Source organism: Cynoglossus semilaevis, chromosome 9 (assembly GCF_000523025.1).
Source record: "Cynoglossus semilaevis isolate Cse_v1.0 chromosome 9, Cse_v1.0, whole genome shotgun sequence".
Classification (NCBI taxonomy): Eukaryota; Metazoa; Chordata; class Actinopteri; order Pleuronectiformes; family Cynoglossidae; genus Cynoglossus; species Cynoglossus semilaevis.
This window is the reverse complement of record NC_024315.1, coordinates 11,007,431-11,033,521: the sequence shown is the minus strand read 5'-3', so window position 1 is coordinate 11,033,521 and position 26,091 is coordinate 11,007,431. Positions and strand designations below refer to the sequence as shown.

Here is a 26,091-nt window from a genome sequence, read left to right as displayed (position 1 = left end):
ATCTATCTATCTATCTATCCATCCATCCATCCATCCATCTATCCCCTTTATCTCTATAGTTATCTAGCTCCAGTTATCCCCCCTCTTCCACAGTCAAATGTAGAGTTTTTTCCCCCAGATCTTCCTGAAGCCAGACTTCGCTCTGGAGGAGCCAGCCACCTTCAGCGCCGTCCTGCCCTGGTCGCACTTCGGCGGCACGGTGGGAAAAAGCAGTCGAGATGTGGCTTCATCCAAACTGCTTCAGGAGAAGGTGGGGAATCACACATAAAAAGATCGAGTGGAGTTGTACAAACCCATAGCTGTAGGATGTAGTTGAGAGTAAAACTGTCTGCTGTGTCTGCAGCTGAGTCACTACCTGGATGTGGTGGAGGTTAGCATTGCACGGCAGATCTCCATGCGTTCCGATGCCTTCTTCCACGCCATGTCCTCCCAGCATGAGCTGCAGGACCGCCTTCTGGACACGCAGCATGCCGTGGCCGTGCTGCGGGAGAAGACAGCCGCCATGGAGCGCGTCATGTGCCTGGGGCCCCTGAAGGCCCTACGTGCAGCCCTGACGCGTAACAACTGTGTGAAGTTGCACAACAAGTTAAAGCTGATGGCAGCGGTGCATCAGACACAGCCCACCGTGCAGCTGCTCCTCTCAACCTCTGAGTTTGTAGGGGCACTGGAGCTCATCGCCACCACCAAGGAGGTGCTGCAGCAGGAACTTCAGGGAGTCCACAGTTTTAGGTAGCTCCACCAGAACCTGATTCTTATTCTGCTCACACCAGACACTTCTAAAGCAGTTTAAAATTCATTTTCATCTACTGTAAGCAAGGGTCAAATAAATAACTTTAGTGTAAAATAATTTCCGTTTTCCATTTTCCCATCAGACACCTGGGTTCACAGCTGTGTGAGCTGGAGAAACTGATCGATAAAATGATGGTGGAAGAGTTCAGCATGTATGCTCGTAGTGACCTGAGCCGCAGCCTGAGGGACGAACCGCAGATTTTAGAGAAGGTCCGCCAAAACCACTCAACACATTTCAGCACTGTAATTACTGACAAATAACATAATAAGTAAGCCAAAGAATAGTCAAACTTTAAAGTAAAAGTATGCTTAAAGTCAGCCAGGTTTCTTAGCTTCTTATTTGTTTGTGTAACTGCTGTGTGTCAGTCTGAGCTGAACTTTTTCTTATTGTTCCAGGATCGCCTGGAGTCACTGGCGTTTGGACTGCTGAGACAGAGGAAGCTGGACTTTCTGGATATCTACACTGAGGAGATGATGCAGGCAGCCAAGGCCGTGGTCACTCAGGTACCACTGTGTCTGCACTAGTCAAGAACACCAGCACCTTGTCTGGATGTCTAAACTAGTCCCTAACCTGTCCCTCTATTTTGTTCTCCTTTGCTGTGGTCACAGTGTGTGGCGGAAAGTCTGACCTTTAACCAGGAAGTTCACACTGAAGGTGTTGCAAGGTAAGTGGAGACATTGGTAACAGAAGAGCAACAAGTTCTGTCTGTAGAAGCAACTCCACAGTTTGAATTTAAATGATAAAATTAAGTGGCAAGTGTGTATCTCTGTTTGTGTGTGTGTGTCCTTGTCACGGTGTGTGTCCATCCTCAGACCAGCTGATCAGATGCGACTGATGGCCTTCCCTCAGTGGTTGGAGCTGCTGAAAGACATCTTTGACAGTTTCATTTTTTTCTTGCAGAGGATCAAAGTGAGTCATTTCCCACTTCATGACAATGAATATTGTTATAAACAACAATGAAAGTCATCAACCGTTAACGTTGACAACATGTCTGTGTTTCAGGCCACGCTGACTGTCATCAGAAACGTTGTTCTGGAGGTTCTGAGCTCAAGCCAGAAAAACAGGCTCCTGGGGGACATGGGTCCAGAATCTTCCGGTCAGGAGTCTACAGACCTGTCGCTGGTGCAAGGGGAGGCAGAGCTGGCCTACCTCACCCACGAAGGTCTGTTCATCAGTGACGCCCTGGACCAGGCCCAGCAACGAAAACAGCAGCAGACAATGGCCCAGGACCAGAGCTCTGTGCAGGGCTCCAGGCTCCAGCAAGGCCCCCGGTCAGAGGCCCCATTCGGAGGAACCACAGACACCTTCGTCTGCAGAGAACAGAGCCTTGTGTATGATTCATGTTTCTTGTTAGCTCTTGTCTTAAGTTTTTAGAGTACTGCAATTTTAAAACCACTTTGTCTCTCACACCAAACCTCAAAGAGAAATCATTTAAAAGTTGTTTTATTTTGTGGTTTCATTCTGTCACTGAGGCATCAGTGGACCAGCAGCTCTTGTGTCACCGTCAACTAAATTCACTGGTTTCACTATTTGACAAACACTCTGAGGTTTGGTGTTGAAGGATACCATGAGTTTAGCTAAAAGACTATAATTTCCAGGTTAGTTAAAACTAATGAAGAATAACAATGGTCATGACATTAAAAGTTTTTTAACAACAGTTGGTGCTTTGTTCAGGTCTGGAGAAAACCCCATGCCCACAGAGCTGGAGTTGAACACTGTCATCAACAACATCCAGGACCTGCTGTACACGGCATCGAACATCAGCCACGACCGCTGTGTCAAAGTCCTTCAAGCCAGAGCCAAGGTGACCTCAGCTGTTCTTCCTTGTCTTTGTTGTCTTCCTCATCTTTGTCTTCATCTTTGTCTCCTTCGTCTTCTTTTTCATCTTAAGCTTTTTTGTCCTCTTTCTCATCTTTCTCTTTTCCACTTCCTCCTCCTCTTTTTTCTTCTCTTCGTTGTCCACCTCCTCTTGCTCTTCCTCCTCTTTTCATTTCCTCTGTTCTTACTCCTCCTCTTTCCTTTTTCTTCCACCTTCTCCTCGGAAAAATTGTTGAACCTTCTTTCTCTCCCTCTGACAGGACGGCTCTCTGGAACGCCTCAGCTCAGCAGAGTTTGTGACTCTGTCTCAGGCAGTGGAAGCTTTTGTCAGGGATACAGAGGAGCTTTGCTGCAGGCGAAGTGTCTCTCTAAGGGGGGCGCTGCAGAGCCAGGCCAACCGCTTTGTTCACCGCTTTCATGAAGAGCGCAAGACCAAACTGAGGTGAGCGGGACAGGTTTTGTGGGATACATTTTAGTTTTATCAGGAATGTCCGATAATATCTGCCAACCGCTACTAGTAAAATTATGTAATAATAATGAAAACCTAAGAGCAGTGCCTTGGTTTATCCCAAATGATGTGACGTAAAAGTAGTTTTGATGTGAAGTGAATCAGTATTGCTTGATGATAGAATCTGAAATTAAGTGTTTGGACAATATCAGCATATCGGATTTCAGCAAAAAGTTAATATCGCACATCCCTATTTTTTACCTATAATTTCAGCCAAATGGATTCCGAAAAAAAAAAATTTGTTCAGATTACTCAGTCAGAAATTTCTCAAACATGTTGGTTTGAGGAATTTCAGCAGGTTTGAGATGTTAATGACTAATTCTCTGTGTCTCCAACAGTTTTGACCAGTTTTATCATATGGCTTTGATTTGACATCTTTATTTAACCCTAAGTAGCGTTTTTCAAATCACACACAGCACATTTTAACCAAACTTCTCTGAGGAAGGATTTAGATTGATTTAGGCCAGTGATTCCCAACCACTGTGCCGTGAGAGATCATTAGGTGTGCCGTGGAAAACTATCCAATGTTACTTAACTGGTCCCTAAATATTATTTATTTATTGCAAATATTTTTTCTTTGTTTGTCAATGCGTGGCAGGCAATGCAATCAAGTCCTCTTCCACTAGGTGGCAGCAGATGTTACTAAAACTAAAAAAAGATAGAAGACAAAACTGTTGAAGAAGGTCTTTGTGAGTGTCTTTCTTCAATTCCTGCCAGTATATCAGCATTGTGTTCAACTAAACAGGAGTACATTTTTAGTAAATTTATACTAGAATATTATCATATTTCATTACATATACTTTTTGTGAGATTATTGTTTTGTGATGTGTCGTGGGGTTTTTCCTGATGATATATATGTTCCTTGGCTCAAAAAAGGTTTGGAAACACTGATTTAGACAACCTAGCAGCCCAGAAATCCAAAACATTTGCTTCAGTGTTACAGGGTTGAATCATGAAACCCTGCGAGTGTGCAAAAGGTTCTTATATTGTTATATTTTGTATGTGATGTGATGCTAACACTGCGTTGCTCCGCCTCTTCTTGTAGCCTCCTCCTAGATAACGAGCGCTGGAAGCAAGCAGAGGTTCCTTCAGAGTTTCAGGACCTGGTCAACTCCATAGCTGAGGGAAGGATCACACTCCCAGAGAGGAAAACCGCAGGTACCAACAGATCAGAGCCCCAGGGGTGAAACTAATCAAACATCTGTCACTTCTTTAAAGACCAGACCTGTTTGATCCCGCAGGTCCAGACCAGAGGAAACCTGCCGAGTTTCTGATCATAGACGGGCAAAAATACGCTGTTGTTGGGTCGGTGACCTCGTCTATGTTCACATTTTTATCTTCTTATTGAGCTTGATGTTTTTTCACTTGAAAAAAATATGAAATATGTGTCTGCTGAAAGTGCTCTCCCTGCCACTGCAGGACAGTCCTGCTGCTCATCCGGATCTTCCTGGAATACTGCCAGTGCGTCAATGACATTCCCTCTATTGCTACAGACATGTTGACACGGCTGTCTGATCTCCTCAAGGTCAGGACCATTAGTGACCATCACTCTGTCCCTTTGCATCCACGAGCCAGCATTAAAAAAACAGAGAGAAAAAGAATGAAATAAAAAGTCTTGTTGTCCTTACATTTTTATACATGTTATGTCACAGCTTGTGGGTGATTTAAGAGTGGCAAAAATACAGCTGACATGGTCAGGATTAATGCTTAATTACATTTGTATCAAGTCACATAACAAAGAGCAAATACTACTGCCATAACGACCATCGTTGACTGTCACACTTCAATACATACAATCCCAGTTTTAAAGCTGACATCATTTCTTGCTCTTCTTCTCTGATGCAGCACTTCAACTCTCGCAGCTGTCAGCTGGTTCTGGGAGCTGGAGCTCTGCAGGTCGTTGGCCTCAAGACCATCACCACTAAAAACCTGGGTATGTTTCTTTAGACGGAAATCAGTGAGAGGGACAAGAAAGAACCAGTTAAAGTGATCAGCCTCTGGGGGGCAGAATATTGTCCTGCTAAAATTATGATCCTCTCTGGAGTTCAAATGTCATGTGAAATAGGTGGAGTTTAAAGTTAGCCGACTAGGTGCTAAAAACTCATGAGTATTTATCAGATTATAATTACTTTTAAAAAATAAATAGAGCTGAAAAGAAATCTTAAAAAATACACTGACATATTAGGCTGGGTAGAAGCTCAGGAGTCTTTGAAGAGTTTGAAAAAGGACCTTGAAAGTACTTGTAATAATCTGTCTGCCTGTCTGTCTGCCTGTCTGTCTGTCTGTCCGTCTGTCTGTCTGTCTGTCTGTCTGTCCGTCTGTCTGTCTGTCCGTCCAGCCTTGGCGTCCCGCTGCCTACAGCTGGTGGTTCACTACATTCCAGTCCTTAGAGCTCACTTTGAGAAAAAACTGCAGCCCAAACACTTCAGTGTTCTGCGACACTTTGACCACATCACTAAGGTAACACATACACACACACACAAATACAGTGGTCCCTCGTTTATCGCAGTAAATAGGTTCCAAGGCCTGTCGCAAGAACTGAATTTCCGTGAAGTCGTGACACGATATTTATGCGCAGTAAAATGATGACGAGGAAGGTGATGATTTTTACTGCGCAGCCGATTATTGATTTTACGTCTCTCCAGAGGGTGGTGCCGTTTCATGGGGCACCTCTTCCACGTTTTCCGAAGGTGTATCCGTAGTAGTAGAACTGGCTCTTTTTTGCGAGGCTGATCGGAAGTTGCTTCCACTGCTTCTTTTTCCAGTCGAAGAGTAGCTTGTAGGCAGTCATGACATCGTCGATTTTGTTGCAATATTGGACCGATATCGAACCATATCGTCATCTCATTCCTGTGACATCTCTTGTAGATCTAAATCTGGGATACAGTATATTTTATATATACGGTTTTCAAAAACCCGTGAAGTCGGGAATCCGCGAAAGATGAACCGCGAAATAGCGAGGGACTACTGTACACTACTAGTTACAGGACGAGTGTGTATGTTGTTTTCTAGGACTACAACGACCACATATCAGAGATTTCGTCCAAGCTGGTGGCCATCATGGACAGTCTCTTTGAGAAGCTGTTGTCAAAGGTAAGAACTCATGAAAGTCTCTCAGCTCTCAGTGGACGCCACAGGTTTTGATTGTACTGTAACACATTTCTCTCAGGTAAAAACCTACCTAACAAAAAAACTGTTCTGATTCTGATTATTGTAATATTTTTTATAATATTTTCTACATATTTGATATTCTTCATACGTTTTTTCTCTTTTTTTCCTGGGCTTTGGTCTGTGAACTACAATCACTGATTTTCTCTATGGACTTTGGTACAAGAGAGTGTGTAGTTTACAAACGTCAGTTTCCAGGTGTCAGTCTAAATGTCTAAATGTTGCTGATTGTTGTCGTTTTGTTCTCAGTATGAAGTGAAGGCCCCAATGCCATCGGCCTGCTTCAGAAATGTCTGTAAACAAATGGCCAAGATGCATGAAGCCATTTCTGAACTCCTACCTGAGGAACAGATGCAGGTTAGTGGTGACTCAGCATGTTTGATCATGACATGGGGTATTTGACTGAAGGTGTTCAGAATGACTGTTTTAATACAAGTCTTTACCACTGATGTTTTTTTGGGCTGTTTCCTCTGTACAGGTGTTGTTTCTGAGAATAAATGCTAGTTTCAAACTTCACCTGAAAAAACAGTTGTCCCGACTGAGCGTCATCAATGATGGAGGACCACAACATGGGTATGTTTAATTTAAAAATTAAAAATGTATTTAAAAATGGTTCAGTGTTAACCATAAGTTACACTAAAGCAAAATCTAAGTGCAGAATTAGCTATCAGTTGCATGTGGAAAAATAACTCAACATGAAAACAAAATAAAAACAAGAACCTGTGGTTAGACTGAGCAGGAATTAGTCCTTACAGTGGAAATGTACTGGTGTCCCTTGTCCTCGATAACCTTTCTGTTTACTTCTGTAAGCTGTATATTTCCTTTAGCCATTTGCCACCACTCACACATCATTCTCCTTTATGATGATTGCACAACATAACACATGATGCTTTCGGGTAAACGACACCGCTAGCTTTCATGGAAACATAATGCACCGAAAGTGCTCTGTCTGTACAAAGGTTGTCTCAAAAATGTAAAGGAGAGATCCCCCTTGAGGGCTCTCACTCAGACTGGTTTTGCTCTCTCTTATTTCCACCATAACCAGAACCTTTACCTTTACCTTTACCTTTATCTAGCCTGCTGTACCAGCAGGCTAGATAAAAAGAGATGAAAACGTACCAGCAGGCTAGATAAAAAGAGATGCAATATTTAGCCAAAGATTTAATGTTAGATAAAACTTTTTCCTAACAAAAAAAAAATAGTAAAAAACAAATACGTATTTCACAGATATTTGTCACATAACTAAATGTTTGACTAGTAGTGGTTAGCTAAATATTTAGCATACAATACAGCATAAAATATAAAGCCAGAGCTGCTAACTAAAAGTAACCAATGTTATTTAAAACTCAAATTTAGCCAAAACAAAATATCTTAAAATAACCAAATAATTGCAATTTTAAATTTAGGTTTAAAAAAATGTTGCCATAATGGTGGGCGTGGATTCGTTTTTGCTGAAATGTTTGGTAAAATTTGCCAAAAAATTGCTTAAAGATGAATGAATAGCCAAATATTCAAATTCTTTTTTTTCTTCAGGTTGGTGGTGGTGGATGTGGCATTCTACACTGAGAATATTCAGGTTCTGCGAAGCCTGGAGAACCTGGACCTGAACATGGCTGAGATCTGGGAGCAGAAGAGGTGATGGGGTCGGATTCTGCACGTCCAGGACTCAACCAATCAACTAACAGGAACAGGCGCTCCGCTTCCTCTTGACAAAAGGCGCAGTCAAAGGGACCAAAAATAAGAGGAACTGCAACCCCTCGTGGCAATGTGCAGTCCTACGGAGACAGACACAGCAGCTCTTCAGTGGGCGTGGGCTGACATGGAACAAACATTGGGTTTTTGTTGTCTCTGTTGAAGGGATTTTTTTAAATATTTGATTATTGACTGGGGAGAAATGCAATGATTGGTGGAGGAAACACATGGCTCCGCCTCCTCACTCTAAAACACTAGTAGAGTTTCAGCTACAGTGGCTGCTGCTTCTACATCTTTACTGTGACCTTAAGTGTCCTGTGTCTTCAGTTTGTATTTTTAACATCTGGGATTTCCGGCTCAGACGTTTCTAGAAAGACTGTTCTCTTACCACCTTCCTGTTTATTCCAATATAAGAGCTTCTAAATCGTCTGAAATTCAGAAGAAAAAAAGGTGGATTGAGGTGGATTTTTTTTTTTAATGTGACAATGATTTCACTCTGGGCTTCAATCAAAACTTCTGCTGCAGTGTTTTAAGAAGTTCTTCATTTTTATGGCCACAAAAGTTTGCAAACAACTCCCTTTTCCACAACAGAAATCTGTGAAGGGAACTGATTTTATTTTCCATTCCAATGAGTCATAAATCAGCATCTGCACAGATGTCTATGAAATCAGATATATCTTTCTATCTATCAGTTCTGAATCAACTTTTCTGTTGGACTGGTTTGTTTTCAAAGACGACCACCTTCCTGCAGATCCTTCTGTTTCTGCTGTCAGTTTTATAAACACTGTGGTCACTCTGGGCTTCTGTAGCTGAGGCTGAGCCTGGTCTCTGTGTGTCTGTGTGTGTATTTATGTTGTGGTGATGCAAGCACAGCATCAGAAGTGCCTTTATTTAATTGACACATCTGAGCTTCACTGCAGCGTGACGACCATACTACTGTGTGTGTGTGTGAGTGAGTGAGTGAGTGAGTGAGTGTTTGTCAGTCTGGAAGAAAAACTGTCTGGAATAAAACATGATGAAGGAAAAACTTGTTTTTTTTGCCTGCTGAGTGTGGATTTAAAATTAATCTGAGTTTTGTTTTTTTTTTTTAGATCCATGTCAACTTGAATTACATCAAGAGAAATCTCAGCTTTTGTTAGTTGTGATGTCACATCCAGAGGCTTTGCAACGTCCCAGTGTTCTGTTTTGAATCTATGTGATAAACGAAGTGACCTGGGAGGACCGTCAGAGAGAAATTCAAAAACTAAGTTTGTGTTTTTCTTCGTCGTACAACAGAGAAAAGGGTCAGAAGTCACTGAACAAATTTCAACAAGATTATTTAATGCTTTTATTGGCAATGGAGACTCCAGTCACTGAGACTTGATTATGAATGGGTCAGAATTCATAGACTAGCTGTTGTGGAGATTTGTGACTTGATTTAACAAAAAAAAACAAGACCTGAGGCTCGACTTGGACTTGAGCTGAGATTTGGTGAAGGTTTTATTTTATGTTATCCAGTTGACTATAAATTGTTATTCCTAGTTATTTTTCTAAACTGAGAAAAACAGGAAAGTGTGATCAGATAGTCGAGGGTGTAACCGTCACAACCCACTTTTGTAGAGGCTCTATTTGGATAAAGGGGAAACACAACATCTTGATATTTTCTACATCGGCATTTTTCGTTTTGTGCTCAAAATTAACAAACTTGGTGCTACGTCTGACCCCGTCAGAATGAGGAAGGGGAGGAGAGAGTGCCTTTAATTCCATTTAAGAAATACAGTAGTACGAAAACCTGAAACTCACTTTGAGTGGATGTTCTATGACGAGGGTGATCCGCCTGGAGCATTCACTTGGGAGCTGAGAAAAAGACTTCAGAGTTATCTTTAATGATTATTCAGAACACTTTCTAATTTTTCCCACTTCTCTCCACAGTTTGGAGCTAAAATGGCCAACAGATTGTTGATCCTGTCGCTTGCCCACCTTGTCTTCCTCTTGGCACGGCCATCCTCTGGAGAGGGTGGCTTTTTTTCAATACTGAACTTTTTCAAAAAACAATGTGTTTCAGAGTGTCCTGCCAAATACTTCTCCTCAACATACAACGAGCCCTGCATGGACCGCTGCGATAAACACGGCTACTCCTACTACTGGTGTACAACACAGAAAGGCTGGGATTACTGCTCTCCAGCAGCTGATGTGGACTACCAAGGTGGAGCCTGCCTGCCAGGATATTACGAATACAACGAGTGCTTGTTAGGTGGAGGAACAAGCTGGAACATGTGTGCACGAGTAGAACCCAAATCACTGAGATATTACACACGATACTCCAAAGAGTGCATCGACGATTGTCAGTATTACCAGCGCGGCGATTACTTTTGGTGTCACACTGAGGACAACTGGGAATACTGCTCACCTCTCACCGATTACACCTACAGGGGGCAGCCTTGTCGACTTGGTGACAATTGTAGATTTGTGGGTAAAGGTTACAGCTGGTGCTACACATCATTCAACAATGACTGGGATTACTGTGGACAGGTCTCCTCAGGAGAGTGCAGCTATGCCTCAGAGTCCCGCCGTAGAAAAAGGCAGTCGGATAAAACCATGCTAATCTGCACCAGGAAAGACAACGTCAACGGTAAAACGAAGTTGACCCGTTTCCTGGACAAAGGAGGTCAAAACTTTATTGCACCAGTTAATAATAGATTAGAAAACGAAGTACTCGATTTGATCAACCAATGGAACAATCGGTGCAGTGTACAGAGCAGGTCAAACCTAATCAGATCCCAAAATTACCGAATCGACCTCCAGGGAACCTTTAGATATAATGGCAGGACGTATTACAATCTGCAAATTCAACGTAACGAACAACGCCAAGCAAGAAAAAGCACCACTGTGGCACAAATTCTGGTTCCTGACGACACTTCAGCCGAGTACATGCGTTTGGCCTTCAAGTACAGTTTGCAAATGAGAACTAGAGTTCAGATCGAGGTGGAAGAAGTTGATTCCTCTGATAACAACAAGTGCTGTACACGACGTAAACAATAAGTCTGATCTCAGTCTGTAATTTCCTTTCCAGCTATTTAGCAAAATAAGTCAATGTTAGACGAAAATGTAGATGCCATAATTTCGTAATAATCAGAACAGGATTAGGGATCAAATAGCTTACCACAAAGATTTCAAGTTTTTTTTTAAACTATAATTGTATTTTCTATTGTTTTTTTCAGCACAATAAAGTTGCATTTTTTCTCTGTGGTTTTGTCTGTATATCTACTTAATAATTGTCTCTTTTTTTCTTCTATTTTCTGTATCATGCAACATTCTGGTGTTCTTTGTGTGCAATATTTATTGCTATCTACTTTCTCATATGCGGGAACTACAATTCCCATAATGCCACAATAAATCGGCGGCATATTACGGAAAGCGACACGTCCCTTGCAGTCTGGCGGAGCTCACGTGATCGGCGTTGTGTAGTCAGAGGATAAACAAAGATGGCGGAGACCGAGGCAGCAGTGGTGAAGCGCCTCGGTGCCTTGTTGAACGGAATCGCCCAGAACATGTTCTTTAAACAGGTTGACATTACAGCAGAGCTCCTGAAGGAGCAGCTGTACTCGGAGCTGCCGTTAGGCGAGTTCACGGCGCTGCACGACAAAATGAAGGGACTGCTTAAGGTGAGTGACGAAGAGCTGCAAACATCACAGCATCAACAGTAGCTAAGAAGTCGATTTGTACACGTCTTTGTCGGGTAACTGTTGTGACACATGTTCCTGCCCCGACTCCCCTTCTCACCTCCCCTCATGCTCGTCCTCCCTCACCTTTTCCCTTCCTCTGCCCCTCTCTGCCCTCTTTTTCTCTCCCTGACTCCCCCTTTCCTCCGTCCTCTCTTGTCAATCGTTTACACCTCTCTGCTCTCTTTTCAAAACGCCTGCACCTCCTCCATCCTTCTTCGCCTCTTGCTCTTCCTCTCTCCTTCCCCACCTGCTCCTTCCCTTCAGTCGGTGGCCTCAGCGGACATGGATGGAGCCCAGTTGGAGGCATTCCTCTCAGCCCAGAGCAGGAAGCAGGGCGGTGGGGGGGGCGTGACTGCGGAACAGGCTGCCGCCCTCTCTCGGTTCTGGAAGTCTGGGCGTGGCCGCGTGCGAGAGGTCCTGGTTGCTCAGAGCTGCTGGGAACCCGCCCTCAGGGGCGTGTCTTGGAGGGTGGACCTCCAATCTGCCTCCAGTCGCTGTGTTGACGGCAGAGATGATAACCAGAGTGGGCCGGTCGCCCTGGTGGAGCTTGAAGTGGGTCGGATCGGACAGGTCGGTGCAGCCCACGCTCCTAAGTTTTAAGTTTATTTCTAGCACTGTACCTTCTGACAAATCATAATTAGACAAAACTTAAAAATGTATTTTCTTCATTTTTGAATTTGACAAATATTAGGGATGGACTTTAGCTAGGGTGAATATTTGGCTTTTAACTTAATAGATTTCCTGTTTTTGTTTAGAATGTCCTCTCAGTTCTGTTTATAGATGTGTGACAGATAGATTTGCTCTTCTTCAGCGTTCAGTATCACCGTCTCTCATCTTCTCCCTCAGGACTCAGAGTTTGTGTGTTTAGAGTTTGATGAAGCCGGCGTGGAGCGGATACTGAAGAAGATGTCCAGCATCCAGGAGAGCATAGACATGATGGCTGAGCAGAGCTGAGTAGACGCCGTCTGTTCTCCAACACTATGTTTTCATTTTTTTTATCTGAGAACAACGCAGCATCGGACACAAAAACCTGCGGAGAAGAAAGATCTGGACTTGCCTGGTAATCTGGAAATTGCCTGCTGAGGCTGATTAAATGACAGTTTTTGTTTTTTGCTGAGGAAACCCTGAAGTACATATACATGTGTACCCTAAAATGGACACATTCTTGGAATCAGTTCACTGATATAGCAAAATGATATGCAGACTATTCCAGGAAGAAAATACATTGGAATCATCTATGGACTTTTATTATTGACATGACCAAAATAAAAGGCTGAACATATTTATGTCTGTACCTATGATATATTCAGTATCCATTTGAATATATTAGAGTATTTGGAGTATAGAATATATATAAAGTCCACTATATTATTGCATAAAATGATAAGTTGATTTTGTATGTAATGTTCCCTAATGCTTATAATGCATAGTTTTCCATTAATAGGGCACACCCACTATCTTCTATCTGATTGGTTGGGAGACAATTTTAACAAACAAGTTCATTAACCTTAACCAAAGATGTAGTGACCTTTACCGTTCATTTCTTCTTCTTCTTGGCAGATTCAGATGTCAGTCCAAAACTAAAATGTATCCTTGTTATTGTCACAGATAGAGGCAAACAATGAGATGGTTCAAAAACCGAAAGATGAACCGCAAAATAGCGAGGGACTACTGCATTCCTATTTCCGTTATACAAACTTTCCTATATCTGCGCGCCCCCTACAGTTGACCGCTGACATTCACATTCTTTTTTTTTCTTTTTTTTTTTTGAGTTGGTTTAGTCTCTTAGAACTTTTTCTTTGATAAAAAAAAGAGCGTGCTTTGACAACTGTAACAGAAAGGCTCATTGGTTTAAATCTACAAAAATAAATCATTTAAATACAAAATAATTTCAAATAGTTTTTTAGTTAATAGTTATTTCAGCAATATATATATATATATATACACATCAGCATCATGTAGACTGATTGTCAAACTAGTCCAGGAAGACTACATCGGAATCATCTATGATATATACTACGTTCAAAATAATTACTCGGATATATAACTAGAAAGATTAAAAAAAGCCAAAAACTGCACAGATATTTACAATAGAACCAAAAATGAGGTGCTCTGAGCATAGCACTGTCCCCACACACTGCTCCCCCCTGCTGCCCACTGTTCACTTTGGTGATGGGTTAAAAACAGAGGCTCAGTTTCGTTGTATCCTCGTGGTACCGACCATTAAAAAAAAAGTCACTTTAGGCAGATGAGTGTAAAAAGCGCCCTCTGCCGTTCAGAGGTCAGTCTGACACACAATCAGCCGCCTGATTTTGTCCACCTGCTGACAGTAGCTTAACTGCAGCTGCTTTACACACACGCACACAAGAGTTCAAGTATCGATAATGATGATGATGATGATGATAACGACGAAGAGACTTATACTATTACTGCTGCTGTGTCCCACTCTATCCATGACACAGGTACAAGGGTGTCCATCTGTGTCCGATCTGTGTCCACATTCAGACTCTAACCTCTCTGCTTCCTCCCTCCCGACTGCAGGTCGACACTGACCACACCGACCAGCCTCCAGGTCAGATGTTGCTTTTGTTTCGGATACTGTTTCCAAAGCTACACGTGGTTTTTTTTTAATGTCTGCCTCTGTCATAGGTTTGAATTACATTGTATGCTCTTAGTTTAGATTTATTTCATTGACACAAACAGTTGGCAGCTATGGACTGGCAGCTTCTGGATTTCTATAAACTTCACTATGTCTGTGAGCTAAAATCAATCTGATTTGTTCTGTGACTTTGGTGTAGGCGAGGAAGTGAGTTTCAAAGTGTGGCATATTTCAGGATGCAGATATTGTTAGCTGACGCTTTGTTCTCAATGCCTGCTCCCTGTGTGCATACATACACACACAGAGAGAGAGAGAGAGAAAACATTATCAGACTTTGTCTATGAAGATTCTCAGTCCAGGTCAAGTTTGAAAGTTCTGTTAGGCAACTGGACGTGAATTTTTCTAAAAGAAGACGTTTCACCTCTCATCCAAGAGGCTTCTTCAGTTCTTCAGAACTGTTATCAGACTTTTTTTCTTCCAAAGATGGACACCGTGGTTATGAGGACGACGCCTTCTTTGCCCTGCGCAGCTGCCATCAGCTGCTACGCGGTGACACGGGTGAGTTCTTTTCCCCAGATTACTTGTGCTCCAACCCGGCGCTGTGGTGCAACTGGACTATCCAGGTGGATCCTGGGAAGAGGCTTCATCTCCACCTGGAGGACTTCACTCCAGAGGATGCCTGCCAGTTCAAACAGGACCAGGTCCATGTGGACGAGCCAGGAACCAGTTCAGGAGTTCATAAAATTCTGCAGAAGTGCTGGAGGGAGGCTAAGTACACCACGTCCTCTAACACGGTGAACGTGGTGCTGCTGATTGGCGGCTGGCCGAGCTCCCCTTACAGGGGCTTCTATGGCTGGTACCAGGCCTTCGGACCACCCATCATATACAACCCACAGGAAGTGATCAAAGCTGAAGATGAAAAATCAGAACCCAAAACACTTGGACATGTAGATGACAACGAAAGGATAAATGAGCAGGAAGTGGTGGAACTTTACCAACCACCATTAGACATTGATCCAGGGTATGATTATCACCAGCAACAGTCAGCCATCATGGAGCGCCCTCTAGCACCTGAACCTGTTCCTACAGGTGAGGACAGTGAGGTAGGTGGATACTAATTCTACAAACATCTCACATCTCAAAACCCTGAACTTTCCCTTCTAAAATAGTTCTTGATTCTACCACCCTCTGTTGTCAGCTGGTTGAAAACATCCCACGGTCCTCCGGTTGGAACTTGAGTCACGACTACCCAATCACAGCTGTTCCCACAGTTCCACCACTCATACCCGGGACCTCCCGGTCACAGAGAAATGTCCCTGCCAGTCCTCTCAACAGTATTGCTTCTGATCAGCATCAGGGCCAGCCAAATGAGCGACTCCTCGTTGAGGTCCAAAGTGATATGGAAGAGGACGCCTCCGTCCGTCCAAGGGATGCTGCTGCTGTCCCAGAGGACGAACCCAGCGACCTGAACAGGACCGAGGAGAGCCTGCCCTCAGTAAAGCCCTCCACCTCTCATGAACCAGAGGAGACTGAACCGATCCATCCTCACCCCAACATGGTGGAGCCACTGTCGGACTACAGAGGGCGCTGTAAGTGCATTCAGCAAAGTTGACATATTTCTTCTGGGTACAAAAACAGTTGTAGGAATCGGTTTTCCAAATCATTTACAAGGAACTGCTTGTAACCTCAGTCACTTTAAATCTTCCAAAGCAGAGGACTTCAACACGTGGTCCACGACCCCTCAGGGGGTACAGAAGTACTGTAAGAGGTTGTGTATTTTTTTGATACATTGTTGTGTTAAAATTCAGATGAGCATGCTCAGGCTGAAGTGATGGCTGTGGAACAGCAGGCGGCACTGTTGTCTGTTAAGCGGAGGGTTTCAGGTTTACTGGGTCACATTTGTAGACAAAGATTCACACCCATATTTACACCTATTGTCAATTTAGAGCAGGGGTTTTCAAAGTCTTAAGTTACCTCAGTGCAACTGATGTCACAGTTTATTGTAGGTGTGAAAGCGATGAGTGTTTTCAGTTTTGGTGCCGTGTTTCATTCTTTCTTCCAGACCCTGTCAGGAATCACTCGGACGTTCTGCATCTACCTGGTGGTGAGTCTTGAACTGAACCGACCGGTATAACAACCTTCAAACAACCCATACAAATTTAAACTTTTCAACAATTCACATTGAAATGCCTTTAAATCTTTGTTTATTTACCAAGAGTCAACCTGCCTGTAGGTGGAGGAGATGAAGATGCTGTTTAGTTGAACACAACTCTGATAGGCTCTCAGGAATTGAAAAAAGACAGGCATGAAGATCTTAAATAGCTCTGTGTCTATTTATTTTTAACCCAAAGTTTTCTGCTGCCACTTGTTAGAAGAAATTGTAACTGCCTGTCACCATGACATAGATGAGCAAAGAACACCTGTTTTTATAATAGATTTGTCTGACAGGGAGATAAATGAATCTAGAATAAAGTCCAGCTGCTGTGTTCGGAGATAAATGAATCTATCTAGAATAAAGTCCAGCTGCTGTGTTCTTGGCTCGCTGACAGATCACCTGTTTGAAGTGTCGATGGAGGTCAATTTCAGCCTAGATGTGAGTGAGTCCTGGGACGAAATGGCTAAGTTGCTGCTGCTGTGGGTGAAAAATCTGGTGAGATGCCTGAAATTACAAATATACTGCTGAAAGTAAATGCGGAAATCAGTGGCTAAAAAACAATTTTGTTTTCAGGTTAGTGAACAGCTGGGGGCGCTGGAGACACCATGGTCTTTGACTACAAAAAGAATCAAGAGGTGAGAACTCGGTAGCTTTTGAACACACACGTTCACTCCTCCTGGTCAGCACTGCCTTTGTCTGCTTTCGAGGTTTCGTTTCCTCTGACTATTTTGTGTGTGTAGGTTGGATGCAGGTGGGCTTTACATCTTCTGGCTGCAGACACAGAACTCTGAGGGTCAGCAGTTGTACAGGGCCATATACACTGGCATACAGGGCCTCGTCACTGCAGAGTTGAATCTGAAAGGAATCCACAAGAGGGCAGTAATCATCTCCGTGTCAACTGCAGGTACCTGTAAACAAGTATTATTACAGTTGTGACTCCCTCTGACCCCCCCAACCCCTCTAAAAAAGAAAAGAGAAATGTATGTTCAGTTGGGTTTTTTTTTTTTTTCAACACAGGGGGCGGCTTGATCTCTCCGGTATTTTTGTTGGAAATGAAACTTGAAACTATTACAGCAGCTCAAGCTTTTCTGTGCATGTCTGTGTGTTTTAGATGTGAACGAGTGTGGCACTCAGCTGGTGCGGTGTGACTTAAATGCTGACTGTGTGAACCACTTTGGTTCATACTCGTGCCTCTGTAGACCAGGTTTCCTGGACAAGTCTCGTCATGGATCTGGAGGGACCTTGTGTATGGACGCCAATGATGCAGGTGTACTTTTTTAAAGTTCAGTAAAGAGTTGTACTACATGAAATGTTTTTTTGTTTGTTTGTTTTGTTTTTTGGCCGTCAGTAATAGTACAAGTAAAACAAAAATCGACGTTGGGAAGTAAACCAAGTCAAAACTACAACAATTCAAACTAAACTTTTTGCTTTCTGTCACAGGATGTAGCTCAGGCCTGTCGGCCGAGACCAAAGCCGTCTATGTGCTGTTCTTTCTGCTCAGCTCCGTCGTGTTTGTGCTGCTGGCGGCCGGGGGCGTATTTTACCATCGCCACCGCAGGGGGACGTTCTTGGTCCAATGCCACAGTGACAGAGGTTCAGCACCTGACTTCAACAACAATAAGAACAGCAGCACTTACCGCGGTGATGGCTGCTCTGATTTGCCCGCACCTCCGCCCCCGCCTCGGGGTCCCGCCCTCAGGGAGACCTGGCCTCAGGTGAAGGAGCTGAGTCCGGTCCTGGACCTGCCACTACTGCGCTTCAACCCACTTTCTCTACGGGACGGCTACGTAGAACCACGGGAGGGCGGGAAGTTATGAGGGGCGCTATTTTCCCACTCAATTAAATTAATATATATATTCACTTTGAGTTTGAAGATTTTGTCATCTTCTGTCACAAGTTAACAATTAAAATCACAGAACGCTGTTTCCTGCTTGTTTTGGCTTTTTAAAAAATTGATATGAAATTAGTCAATTACCTAAATCACTAATTTTCATATAAGGACTTTGTCCATTTTACTATGGTTAACAATTTCGTTTGTCTGCAGCGCGTGAGTGGCGGAGGGCGAGTGGGGCGATCAGGAGAAACCAGACGCCCCCATTTACACACAGGCAGACAGTTGGACACCTAACTCTGTCCTTGTCGATCAGGTGTAGGTGTTTGTGTGTATACAATTTCCATCTCCAGGAGGACAGAGCGCGACACTGTAGGTCAGGCTAAGACAGTCCAAAATGATGCTGACACTGTTGACATCCATGTACTTGGTTCTCCGAGCTTTTTCCTCACAGGTGACCTAACTGCTAACTCTTGAATGTAAGCTGTTGACTGTTAGCTTTTAGAATAATCTTAAAAAGATGCTAGCTGTTCATTTATTTGGTAGCTCGTAGCTTCCTCTCTTCCTTCACTCCCTTTCTTGCTTTCCTTCTTCCCCACTCCGACCTTCTTCCGGTCTCCTTTCCTTCTATTTCGTTTCCTCCACTACTCTTCTAACAATGTCCTCATGTAATTTGCAAAAGTTACATCATAGTAGGTCTGGGTTTGATGCAGCAGATGATCAGCACCATGGACAGAGATCCATGGAACGGGTCACATTGCACACATTGCGGTGGAGTTGAAGTGTGGGGAGTGACAAAGTTTTAAGATGCTGTTCGCCTGTTTCTGGGTTGGTTTAAATGTATATCTACTATAATGGTTCTGTGGCTATTGAGCAGCATTGGGACCTGTGTAAGGAAGAACTGAGAAAATGGCCATTATTATTAATGAACTACTCAGTCTTTAAACCATCAGCTACAACAACTCTATATCAACCAAGAATATTCTTGATAATTGTTTTCATTTCCTTATTTTTAATGACTTTATTGACTCTGATGTCTGTTCGGATTTATCTCTGTAACACATACTAACCACAGTAGGCGGCAGTGGGCCAGCATTGCTATGCCCCTGTGGTTTTGTGCTAAAATCACTGATTTGCGTTGAAGTGCGTTGACGGGGCTAAATGAACACAAATAGTTCCAAACAGCTGGAATATATATAACAAAATATAATCACCTGTTTGGAACTATTTATTTACTTCCGTTTCCGAAGATTACACATCCAAACAGCGAACGATTTCATGTAAAAAAAAAAGGGGGGGGGGGTAAAAAGGGAAAGTAGCCTTGTCGCAGTGTAAGTGCAGTTTTGCGGCTCACCACAGGAGGGCAGCTTTATGTCTTTCTTTATTTTGTCTTACATATATGTGGCACTTATGGGCGTGGTATTAGCCGAATGGTGCATTGTGGGAGATGGTGTTTGCTTTGCTAAATATCAGTATGCAGCAAAGGCGTAAACGGACTTCAAATCCCGCGCTACAGCAGGAGGAACGCTTTAGCGCCTGACTCTCCTGTAAAGGTGACCCCAGTGTGAGAAGCAGAGCAACCGAACACTGTAACATCTTCTCCCGCTGCACCATGGTAAGAGCCTCCGATATCCTTCTGCGATGATACGCCATATAATGCAAATAGTTTTACACGCTTAACATTTAAAAAAAAAAGGTTTCATTTTTTGGCGCAGAGGACATTTGAGTTATAGTCAAGAGGTTTGTTACACAGCCCTTTGTTCGCCAATTAATACACTTTTAGTTTTAAAATAGTTCATAAGGAGAACAAAACAAAACAGATTTTTTTAAAAATCGCATTTGTTATCAGCTGCATTCGATTCCATCTCCACGAAAGTAGGCCGTAACATCAGCGTCAACCCACATCCTGGTGACCGTTCAGAACCCCGTTAAGGAACTCTCTATTTTAACTTCTGGTTGTTTGTCCAATCCAGCCCGAACGGGTCAGACATTGAGTCTGTGAATTGTCTTTTAGTGCTGCAAACATGCTGTGATTCGGCTTATGTTTGCGTCACCTAGCGTCTTTAAGCTCAGCGACATCACGCTCTTTATCGAGCTTTCCATTCATTTGTAATGCGATGTCATTGTTGTTTGTTTGGTCCAGTCTGAGCTGCAGCTCTCGTGGTTGGACTGCTTTCCTTTTTTAAATGTCGCCAATAAATGCGACGCCGAAAAGTTCAGACGTCATTGAGTCACTGAGTTTTCACCAGTCGTCTTTAACGTTTCCTTCCGGAGCTCATAATTTCAAAAATTGGTGTAAAAATAAATGGACCATCCGCCTAACTGCAGGTGTGAAGGGCTGATTTTATTTCTGCCGAAATAAAACGTGACGCCGACCAGTTCAGATAAACCTCACATTTTTATTAGTCTGATGACTGAAGATGATTTTCTATTTTCTCCTTTCTCGTTAAGACGAAGGTCACAAATATGTAAAAACCTCTGTATTTTATAATTCCCGTGTTTTTCTTCCAGGCTGAACCAATCCGTGTTCTGGTGACCGGCGCTGCTGGTCAGATTGCCTACTCTCTGCTCTACAGCATCGCCAAGGGGGATGTTTTTGGGAAGGATCAGGTACGGTAGATGGAGGTCAGCAGTTGCCACAGTCCTGTGACTGTGAAGCCTGTAATTGACTAACATCTTTGACCTTTCCTCAGCCAATCATCTTGGTCCTTTTGGACATTCCCCCCATGCTGCCGGTGCTGGATGGCGTGGTGATGGAGCTACAGGACTGCGCCCTCCCACTGCTCAGGGGTGAGGATTTTATTTTTTGGTTTTAAACAATTATGAAATAAGCCAAAACTCGGTTCTCAACAACTGTCTTAGATAAAATGAAGGACCTTTGTAGCAGTCTAGTGCTGTCATTGTAGAGCAAAAGCCCCTGTTATTACCTCTGATCCAAAGTCAGCATTAAAAAAAACCATTCACACCACTCCTGTTATCAAGCATGGTCACTCTAAAATGAAGACGTTTCCTTATGCAGTTTGGTGAAACGTTTAGTTACAGCAAAACGTCTGATGTCTAAACATAAAAAACATATATTTTTTGTTTAAAAAAAAAAGCCTGTTTGCTGTCACATGATCTTGGGTCATATGAAACAGTCTATTGTGATGCCTTGTGATTGAGTTGAGGTTTTCAAATCAAAGCTGCTTTTGTTGGAGGGGGACTCAGTTCTGAACTATATCCTCCTGCTGCAGAGCAGCAAGATTGTTAACCTGACTATTACCAAACTGATCTCATTTGACTTTATCAGGAGATAAAATGTCATTTTCTAACATTTATTGCGGTGATATAAACGACCACCACTCCAGTCATACTTGCATAACCTGATAACATATCTGTTGCCTCCACACCAAAGTCCATAGAGAAAAACAGTGATTTTAGATCAGAGAAACGGCACCTGTTGATCCTCCACCAGCAACTCCTGTGTCTCTGAGATAAAAACAGATATGATTTCTATGGACTTTGGTGTAGCAGAGTGATTGGTTGACAGACTTAAGGTTGAACTCTTCATTGGCTCCAGTGGAGGAGGAGAAGGAGGAGTGTCACAATAAAGGCTTCTGGTTGGTCCAACAGAGAGGTTAGGAGGGGCCCAGTAGAGGAGCAGAAGGTAGACTTTGTCTCAAGTTCAGTCTGATAAGAACATCATCACGGTCCACTGAACCTGTGTCTTATCAGGAGCAGATGATCAGAAAACTGTTCAGTCTTTTTTGAAGCAATGGCCTGAGATGGGAGGTCCAGCTGATCCAGGATCAGTCTTCCCAGTCCTGCAGGTTTTGGTATTCAGCTTTAATTCTGACTGTAAAAAACCTTCAAAATAATTAAAAGTGAGTCTCCAAATTCAAATGTCATTTGGGTTAGGGTTAATATTTTAGTAAACCTTCACATGTCATTTTTCCATTAGTTTTTAACTACTTCTTGGTCTTAAATGTTAGCTCATATGTACTTTTAAGCTATTTTACTAAGTTACTAAGTTAACTAAAAGATAAATTAATGTAGACATAGAAGATGGCCGCCTCCATAACAACAAGGTCGAGTGTATTTTAATAAAATATTTATTTTTTTTGTGTGAACTCCACCATCTCTCCCCTTCACTTTCATCCTTCATCTTCTCAATCTACCTTTAATCTGCTCTCTCCTTCACAGATGTGATCCCAACTGACAAGGTAGAGGTTGCCTTCAAGGACCTGGATGCAGCCATCTTGGTTGGTTCCATGCCAAGAAAGGAGGGCATGGAGAGAAAGGACCTGCTGAAGGCCAACGTGGCCATCTTCAAGGCCCAGGGTACAGCTCTGGACCAGTACGCCAAGAAGACAGTCAAGGTCGGCTCCACCTCCGCTTCTGTATTAAAGTTTTCACCAAGTTGTAACACATTGTAACAACACATTACAAAGTAGTCTAGAAACAAATCTTGACATAAATCTGCTAGAAAAATTGCCAATGTTACACAAAAGCCATTTGAGTTTGATGGAGTTCTTTTTGTGAGAGTTCAAGTGTTTTACTGAGGTGTTTGTGTATTTATTTGTTGATTTGGGTGTTTGTTTTGATAGGTTTTGGTTGTTGGAAACCCTGCAAATACCAACTGTCTGATTGCCTCCAAGTCTGCCCCGTCCATCCCTAAAGAGAATTTCTCCTGCCTGACCCGTCTGGACCACAACAGAGCCAGCTCCCAGGTTGGTGTTGAGAGGGGAAAAAACCTAGGGAAGTTGGTCAAGATAATTACAGATACAGTAGAAAAATGGCCAAAACTTCACAGTAGCAAACAACTTATTACTAAATGACCTCCATGAATAGATGAACAATTTGTTAGTTTTCTTTAAAAACCAGACAGTAGTTATAGACAGAGGACAGCTGAAAGTAATATCAGAAATAATTGTCTGTGTCAAGATTAAAAAAGGGATCTGACAAAACTTTTTTACAAAAAGTAAAAAAGTAAATATATTTAAAAAATATATGCATGTTCACAACAAATAAAGCTAACTAATAGTTTAAGTTCATACAACAAATTACGAATACATTAATGAAAATGACAAACATTTAATTATAGTCAACGAGCTTAACATTTATATTTAGGATTTAAAAAAAAAAAAAGTTTATCTTTTAACTTGGGACTTGTCCTGCAGGTGGCAATCTTTTAAAAAATAAGTTTATCTTTTATCTTTTATCTTGGGACTTGTCCTGCAGGTGGCAATCCGCTGTGGCGTCTCCTCTAACAATGTGAAGAACGTCATCATCTGGGGAAACCACTCCTCCACTCAGTACCCTGATGTCCACCACGCTGCAGTAATGGTCAATGGCCAGGAGGTGGCAGCATATGATGCGGTGAAGGACGATACATGGCTGCAGGGAGATTTCATCTCAGTGAGTTTGACTGCCGCGTATGTTTGATAATACATTTAATACAATTTTAGATTTTCACAACTTTAATCGTCTGTCTGTCCAGACTGTGCAGCAGCGCGGTGCTGCGGTCATCAAGGCCAGGAAACTGTCCAGTGCCATGTCAGCTGCCAAGGCTATCTGTGACCACATGAGGGACATTTGGTTTGGAACCAAGGAAGTGAGTGAAAGAACATTCAAGAAAATAAACTGATATCATGCAAAAAAAATCACCTAGAAATTCTCAACAATATTTAAGACTAGTATCCAAAAAAGTGGTTTAAGGGAGTCAAAGGTTAAAACAAGTTTAAAATACTGCAGAAAATGTCAAAATATAAAAATATTTTATATTGAAATACTGTTGAGAACCTGATAATATGTTTATTTTGATCTGTACAAACTACTGTATGAGTTGCTGCCACCTAGTGACTGGAGGCTTGTTATCGATTAAGCATTACAGCAGTGGTACACTTATTTCCAGTGTGCCACATTCCACTTGAATCCCCTCACAACGTGCCCCCACCCCACTATTTGAAAAGTACTAGCCAAACTAGTCAAGTAGTTAACCAAAGATATAGCTAACCATAAACCCATGCATTTTAATGGAGTCTGGTTGTTCCTTGTTTCAGGGTGAGTTCATCTCCATGGGTGTTCATGCTGGAGGAAACTCCTATGGAATCCCTGAAGACCTCATCTATTCCTTCCCAGTCCAGATCAAAGTGAGTTGATCCTGACTTTTAACAGCCAAGACTAGAGTCAGGATGTTTTTTAACCTGAATGTTTTAGAGGTGGATCTTTGGCTCTAATATGAGGTTTAAAAAATAACATATTTTTTAACCTTTAATTTTCAAAACAAAATGTTGATTAAATGATACCACCGGGTGTTAATTGTTTCTTTCAGAATAAGACCTGGAAGGTGGTGGACGGACTGCCCATCAATGATTTCTCCCGCGCCAAGATGGATGCCACGGCAGCAGAATTAGTAGAGGAGCGTAACACTGCCCTTGACTTTCTGTCACTGTGACTTGCTCCACCTGCTGGTCAACAACAACAACAACAGCAGCATTTACTTAGTCGCTCACAACTCTAAAGATCAAGCCCTGCTCACCCCTGTGACTGACCACGCTCTCTGGTGAGAGAGGAAAAGAGCGTCTCCTATGTTTGTAGAAGACAACAATAGCACATTTAACCTTTGATGTTCCCATTAAAAGCCAACAGAACCAGAATCAGGTTTGCGTATTCCATGGAGCACATCTCATCTGGCACTAAATAGCAGTGTCGCTCACTGCAGGGTTTTCTTTTTCGGCACATTTACTGGGGAAAAAATAGCAACAAACAAGGAGGAACAAAATATCTCAAATTGATGAGTGTTGAAAAGTTAGCCCTGGAACAGCTAAGGGAAGAGCCATGAAGGTTGAAGAAGTGTAACAAAACTGAAAGATTAGGTGTTATTCAAAGGCAAGTTAAAGTTTGCAAATATATACCTAAAAAACACCTTAATAATAGCCAGAAGATAGTAAAAAAGCATGTCTGTGTAGGTTCTCAGTCATCCAGGTCATTTAATTCAAAAGTAGTTACATTTTGGATACAGTTCTGAAGAAGCCTCTTGGATGAAACGTGAAACGTTTTTAAAAAAACCTACTTCATCCAGTTGCCCTCGATGTAACTATTTTTGTCATCTGATAAACATCTGCTAAACGTTAGCCAAAAAGCTAAACGCTAACTTAAGAAAGTTAAATGTTAATTAAAAAAAAAAGCTGGATGTCTAATAAACAGCTGAATAAAACTAGACATCGACCAGAACACGTACATAAAGAAAAATTTGCAGGAAATAGAATCCAAAAATTGTTAAAACGAATCTTAATCAAAGAAAAGTGTAATAAATGCAGATACATATGCAGAAAGACCAAATTAAAAGGATCGTATTAATCGTGTAATGGTGGAATAAACGTAATGATCAAAATCAAGTTTTCTTAAAACTGAGTAACAGGTGCTGGTGGGCGGGAGCCCGTGTTGATTGACAGTTAAAACCACTTCGCCTCTACGACCAACTGAGTCGCTTTGTGACGCATGTGGGCGGAGTCGGTGGCGGGTGCAGGATGATGACATCATGAAATGAGCTTCAGTTTATGTTTAGAAAAAAGTCTAGTAGCAACAGCGACCCTGCTGTCAGCTGCAGTTAACAGCCTGAGGACTGAAGCCCGTGGCCGGAGCAGACGTTATTGTTTAACCCACTTGTCTCCATGTCCGTCTACGGCTTTTCCCGCCTCTGAGACACAGCAGGTAAGAGGAAACTGCGTCACGCCTCAATGTTTTTGTCTGTGTGTTCAACAGTTTACAGTAACAGAAAAAGTTATTTTCTTTATACCACATGAAATAGTACAAGAAAATGTGTTTATATATCACTACAAGCC

General features: G+C 42.5%; 5 protein-coding genes across 6 annotated transcripts in view; all 5 read left to right on the top strand.

The window, feature by feature from the left end:
• vps54 (VPS54 subunit of GARP complex) overlaps positions 1–9,003 on the top strand; it is a 13,172-nt gene extending 4,169 nt beyond the window's left edge. For both annotated transcript variants that reach the window (XM_008317215.3, XM_017035579.2), the window contains 18 exons: positions 119–250; positions 344–729; positions 873–999; positions 1,186–1,293; positions 1,399–1,454; positions 1,603–1,699; positions 1,793–2,121; positions 2,465–2,594; positions 2,869–3,050; positions 4,162–4,274; positions 4,358–4,421; positions 4,536–4,641; positions 4,962–5,049; positions 5,455–5,576; positions 6,129–6,209; positions 6,534–6,641; positions 6,763–6,857; positions 7,818–9,003. In XM_008317215.3, coding sequence (XP_008315437.1) covers positions 119–250; positions 344–729; positions 873–999; positions 1,186–1,293; positions 1,399–1,454; positions 1,603–1,699; positions 1,793–2,121; positions 2,465–2,594; positions 2,869–3,050; positions 4,162–4,274; positions 4,358–4,421; positions 4,536–4,641; positions 4,962–5,049; positions 5,455–5,576; positions 6,129–6,209; positions 6,534–6,641; positions 6,763–6,857; positions 7,818–7,923 — 2,430 coding nt within the window. In that variant the 3' untranslated portion in view covers positions 7,924–9,003. The remainder of the gene's footprint in view (positions 1–118; positions 251–343; positions 730–872; positions 1,000–1,185; positions 1,294–1,398; positions 1,455–1,602; positions 1,700–1,792; positions 2,122–2,464; positions 2,595–2,868; positions 3,051–4,161; positions 4,275–4,357; positions 4,422–4,535; positions 4,642–4,961; positions 5,050–5,454; positions 5,577–6,128; positions 6,210–6,533; positions 6,642–6,762; positions 6,858–7,817) is intronic.
• Positions 9,004–11,407: 2,404 nt separating this feature from the next.
• Positions 11,408–12,962, top strand: commd1 (copper metabolism (Murr1) domain containing 1). Its single transcript, XM_008317216.3, has 3 exons — positions 11,408–11,620; positions 11,945–12,250; positions 12,527–12,962. The coding sequence occupies exons 1-3, from the start codon at positions 11,441–11,443 to the stop codon at positions 12,632–12,634; spliced, it is 594 nt and encodes a 197-aa protein (XP_008315438.1). The 5' UTR covers positions 11,408–11,440; the 3' UTR covers positions 12,635–12,962.
• Positions 12,963–13,630: 668 nt separating this feature from the next.
• On the top strand, positions 13,631–18,395 carry LOC103383893 (uncharacterized). The gene is made up of 10 exons (XM_008317217.3): positions 13,631–14,142; positions 14,222–14,252; positions 14,763–15,382; positions 15,478–15,868; positions 16,342–16,383; positions 16,829–16,929; positions 17,008–17,069; positions 17,175–17,338; positions 17,546–17,701; positions 17,875–18,395. The coding sequence occupies exons 1-10, from the start codon at positions 14,065–14,067 to the stop codon at positions 18,249–18,251; spliced, it is 2,022 nt and encodes a 673-aa protein (XP_008315439.1). The 5' UTR covers positions 13,631–14,064; the 3' UTR covers positions 18,252–18,395.
• A 1,370-nt stretch (positions 18,396–19,765) lies between these two features.
• Positions 19,766–24,903, top strand: LOC103383894 (malate dehydrogenase, cytoplasmic). The gene is made up of 9 exons (XM_008317218.3): positions 19,766–19,880; positions 20,777–20,875; positions 20,959–21,055; positions 22,448–22,623; positions 22,852–22,974; positions 23,486–23,662; positions 23,745–23,858; positions 24,307–24,396; positions 24,579–24,903. The coding sequence occupies exons 1-9, from the start codon at positions 19,878–19,880 to the stop codon at positions 24,699–24,701; spliced, it is 1,002 nt and encodes a 333-aa protein (XP_008315440.1). The 5' UTR covers positions 19,766–19,877; the 3' UTR covers positions 24,702–24,903.
• Positions 24,904–25,788: 885 nt separating this feature from the next.
• LOC103383895 (UTP--glucose-1-phosphate uridylyltransferase-like) overlaps positions 25,789–26,091 on the top strand; it is a 7,017-nt gene continuing 6,714 nt past the window's right edge. Inside the window, exon 1 of the mRNA XM_008317221.3 lies at positions 25,789–25,960. The gene's annotated coding sequence lies outside the window, so the exon portion shown is untranslated. The remainder of the gene's footprint in view (positions 25,961–26,091) is intronic.

What these genes read in the sequence shown, in the direction of transcription:
- LOC103383894 (XM_008317218.3), top strand. An exon ending in ATGTTTTTGGGAAGGATCAG is followed by an intron (nt 20,876 to 20,958) that starts GTACGGTAGATG and finishes ACCTTTCCTCAG; the next exon opens with CCAATCATCTTGGTCCTTTT. An exon ending in TGCAGGGAGATTTCATCTCA is followed by an intron (nt 23,663 to 23,744) that starts GTGAGTTTGACT and finishes CTGTCTGTCCAG; the next exon opens with ACTGTGCAGCAGCGCGGTGC.
- LOC103383893 (XM_008317217.3), top strand. Translation starts at nt 14,065, where the DNA reads ATGATGATGATGATGATGATAACGACGAAGAGACTTATACTATTACTG. An exon ending in CTACAGGTGAGGACAGTGAG is followed by an intron (nt 15,383 to 15,477) that starts GTAGGTGGATAC and finishes CTCTGTTGTCAG; the next exon opens with CTGGTTGAAAACATCCCACG. An exon ending in TATGGACGCCAATGATGCAG is followed by an intron (nt 17,702 to 17,874) that starts GTGTACTTTTTT and finishes TTTCTGTCACAG; the next exon opens with GATGTAGCTCAGGCCTGTCG.
- commd1 (XM_008317216.3), top strand. Translation starts at nt 11,441, where the DNA reads ATGGCGGAGACCGAGGCAGCAGTGGTGAAGCGCCTCGGTGCCTTGTTG. An exon ending in AAATGAAGGGACTGCTTAAG is followed by an intron (nt 11,621 to 11,944) that starts GTGAGTGACGAA and finishes CCTTCCCTTCAG; the next exon opens with TCGGTGGCCTCAGCGGACAT. An exon ending in AAGTGGGTCGGATCGGACAG is followed by an intron (nt 12,251 to 12,526) that starts GTCGGTGCAGCC and finishes CTTCTCCCTCAG; the next exon opens with GACTCAGAGTTTGTGTGTTT.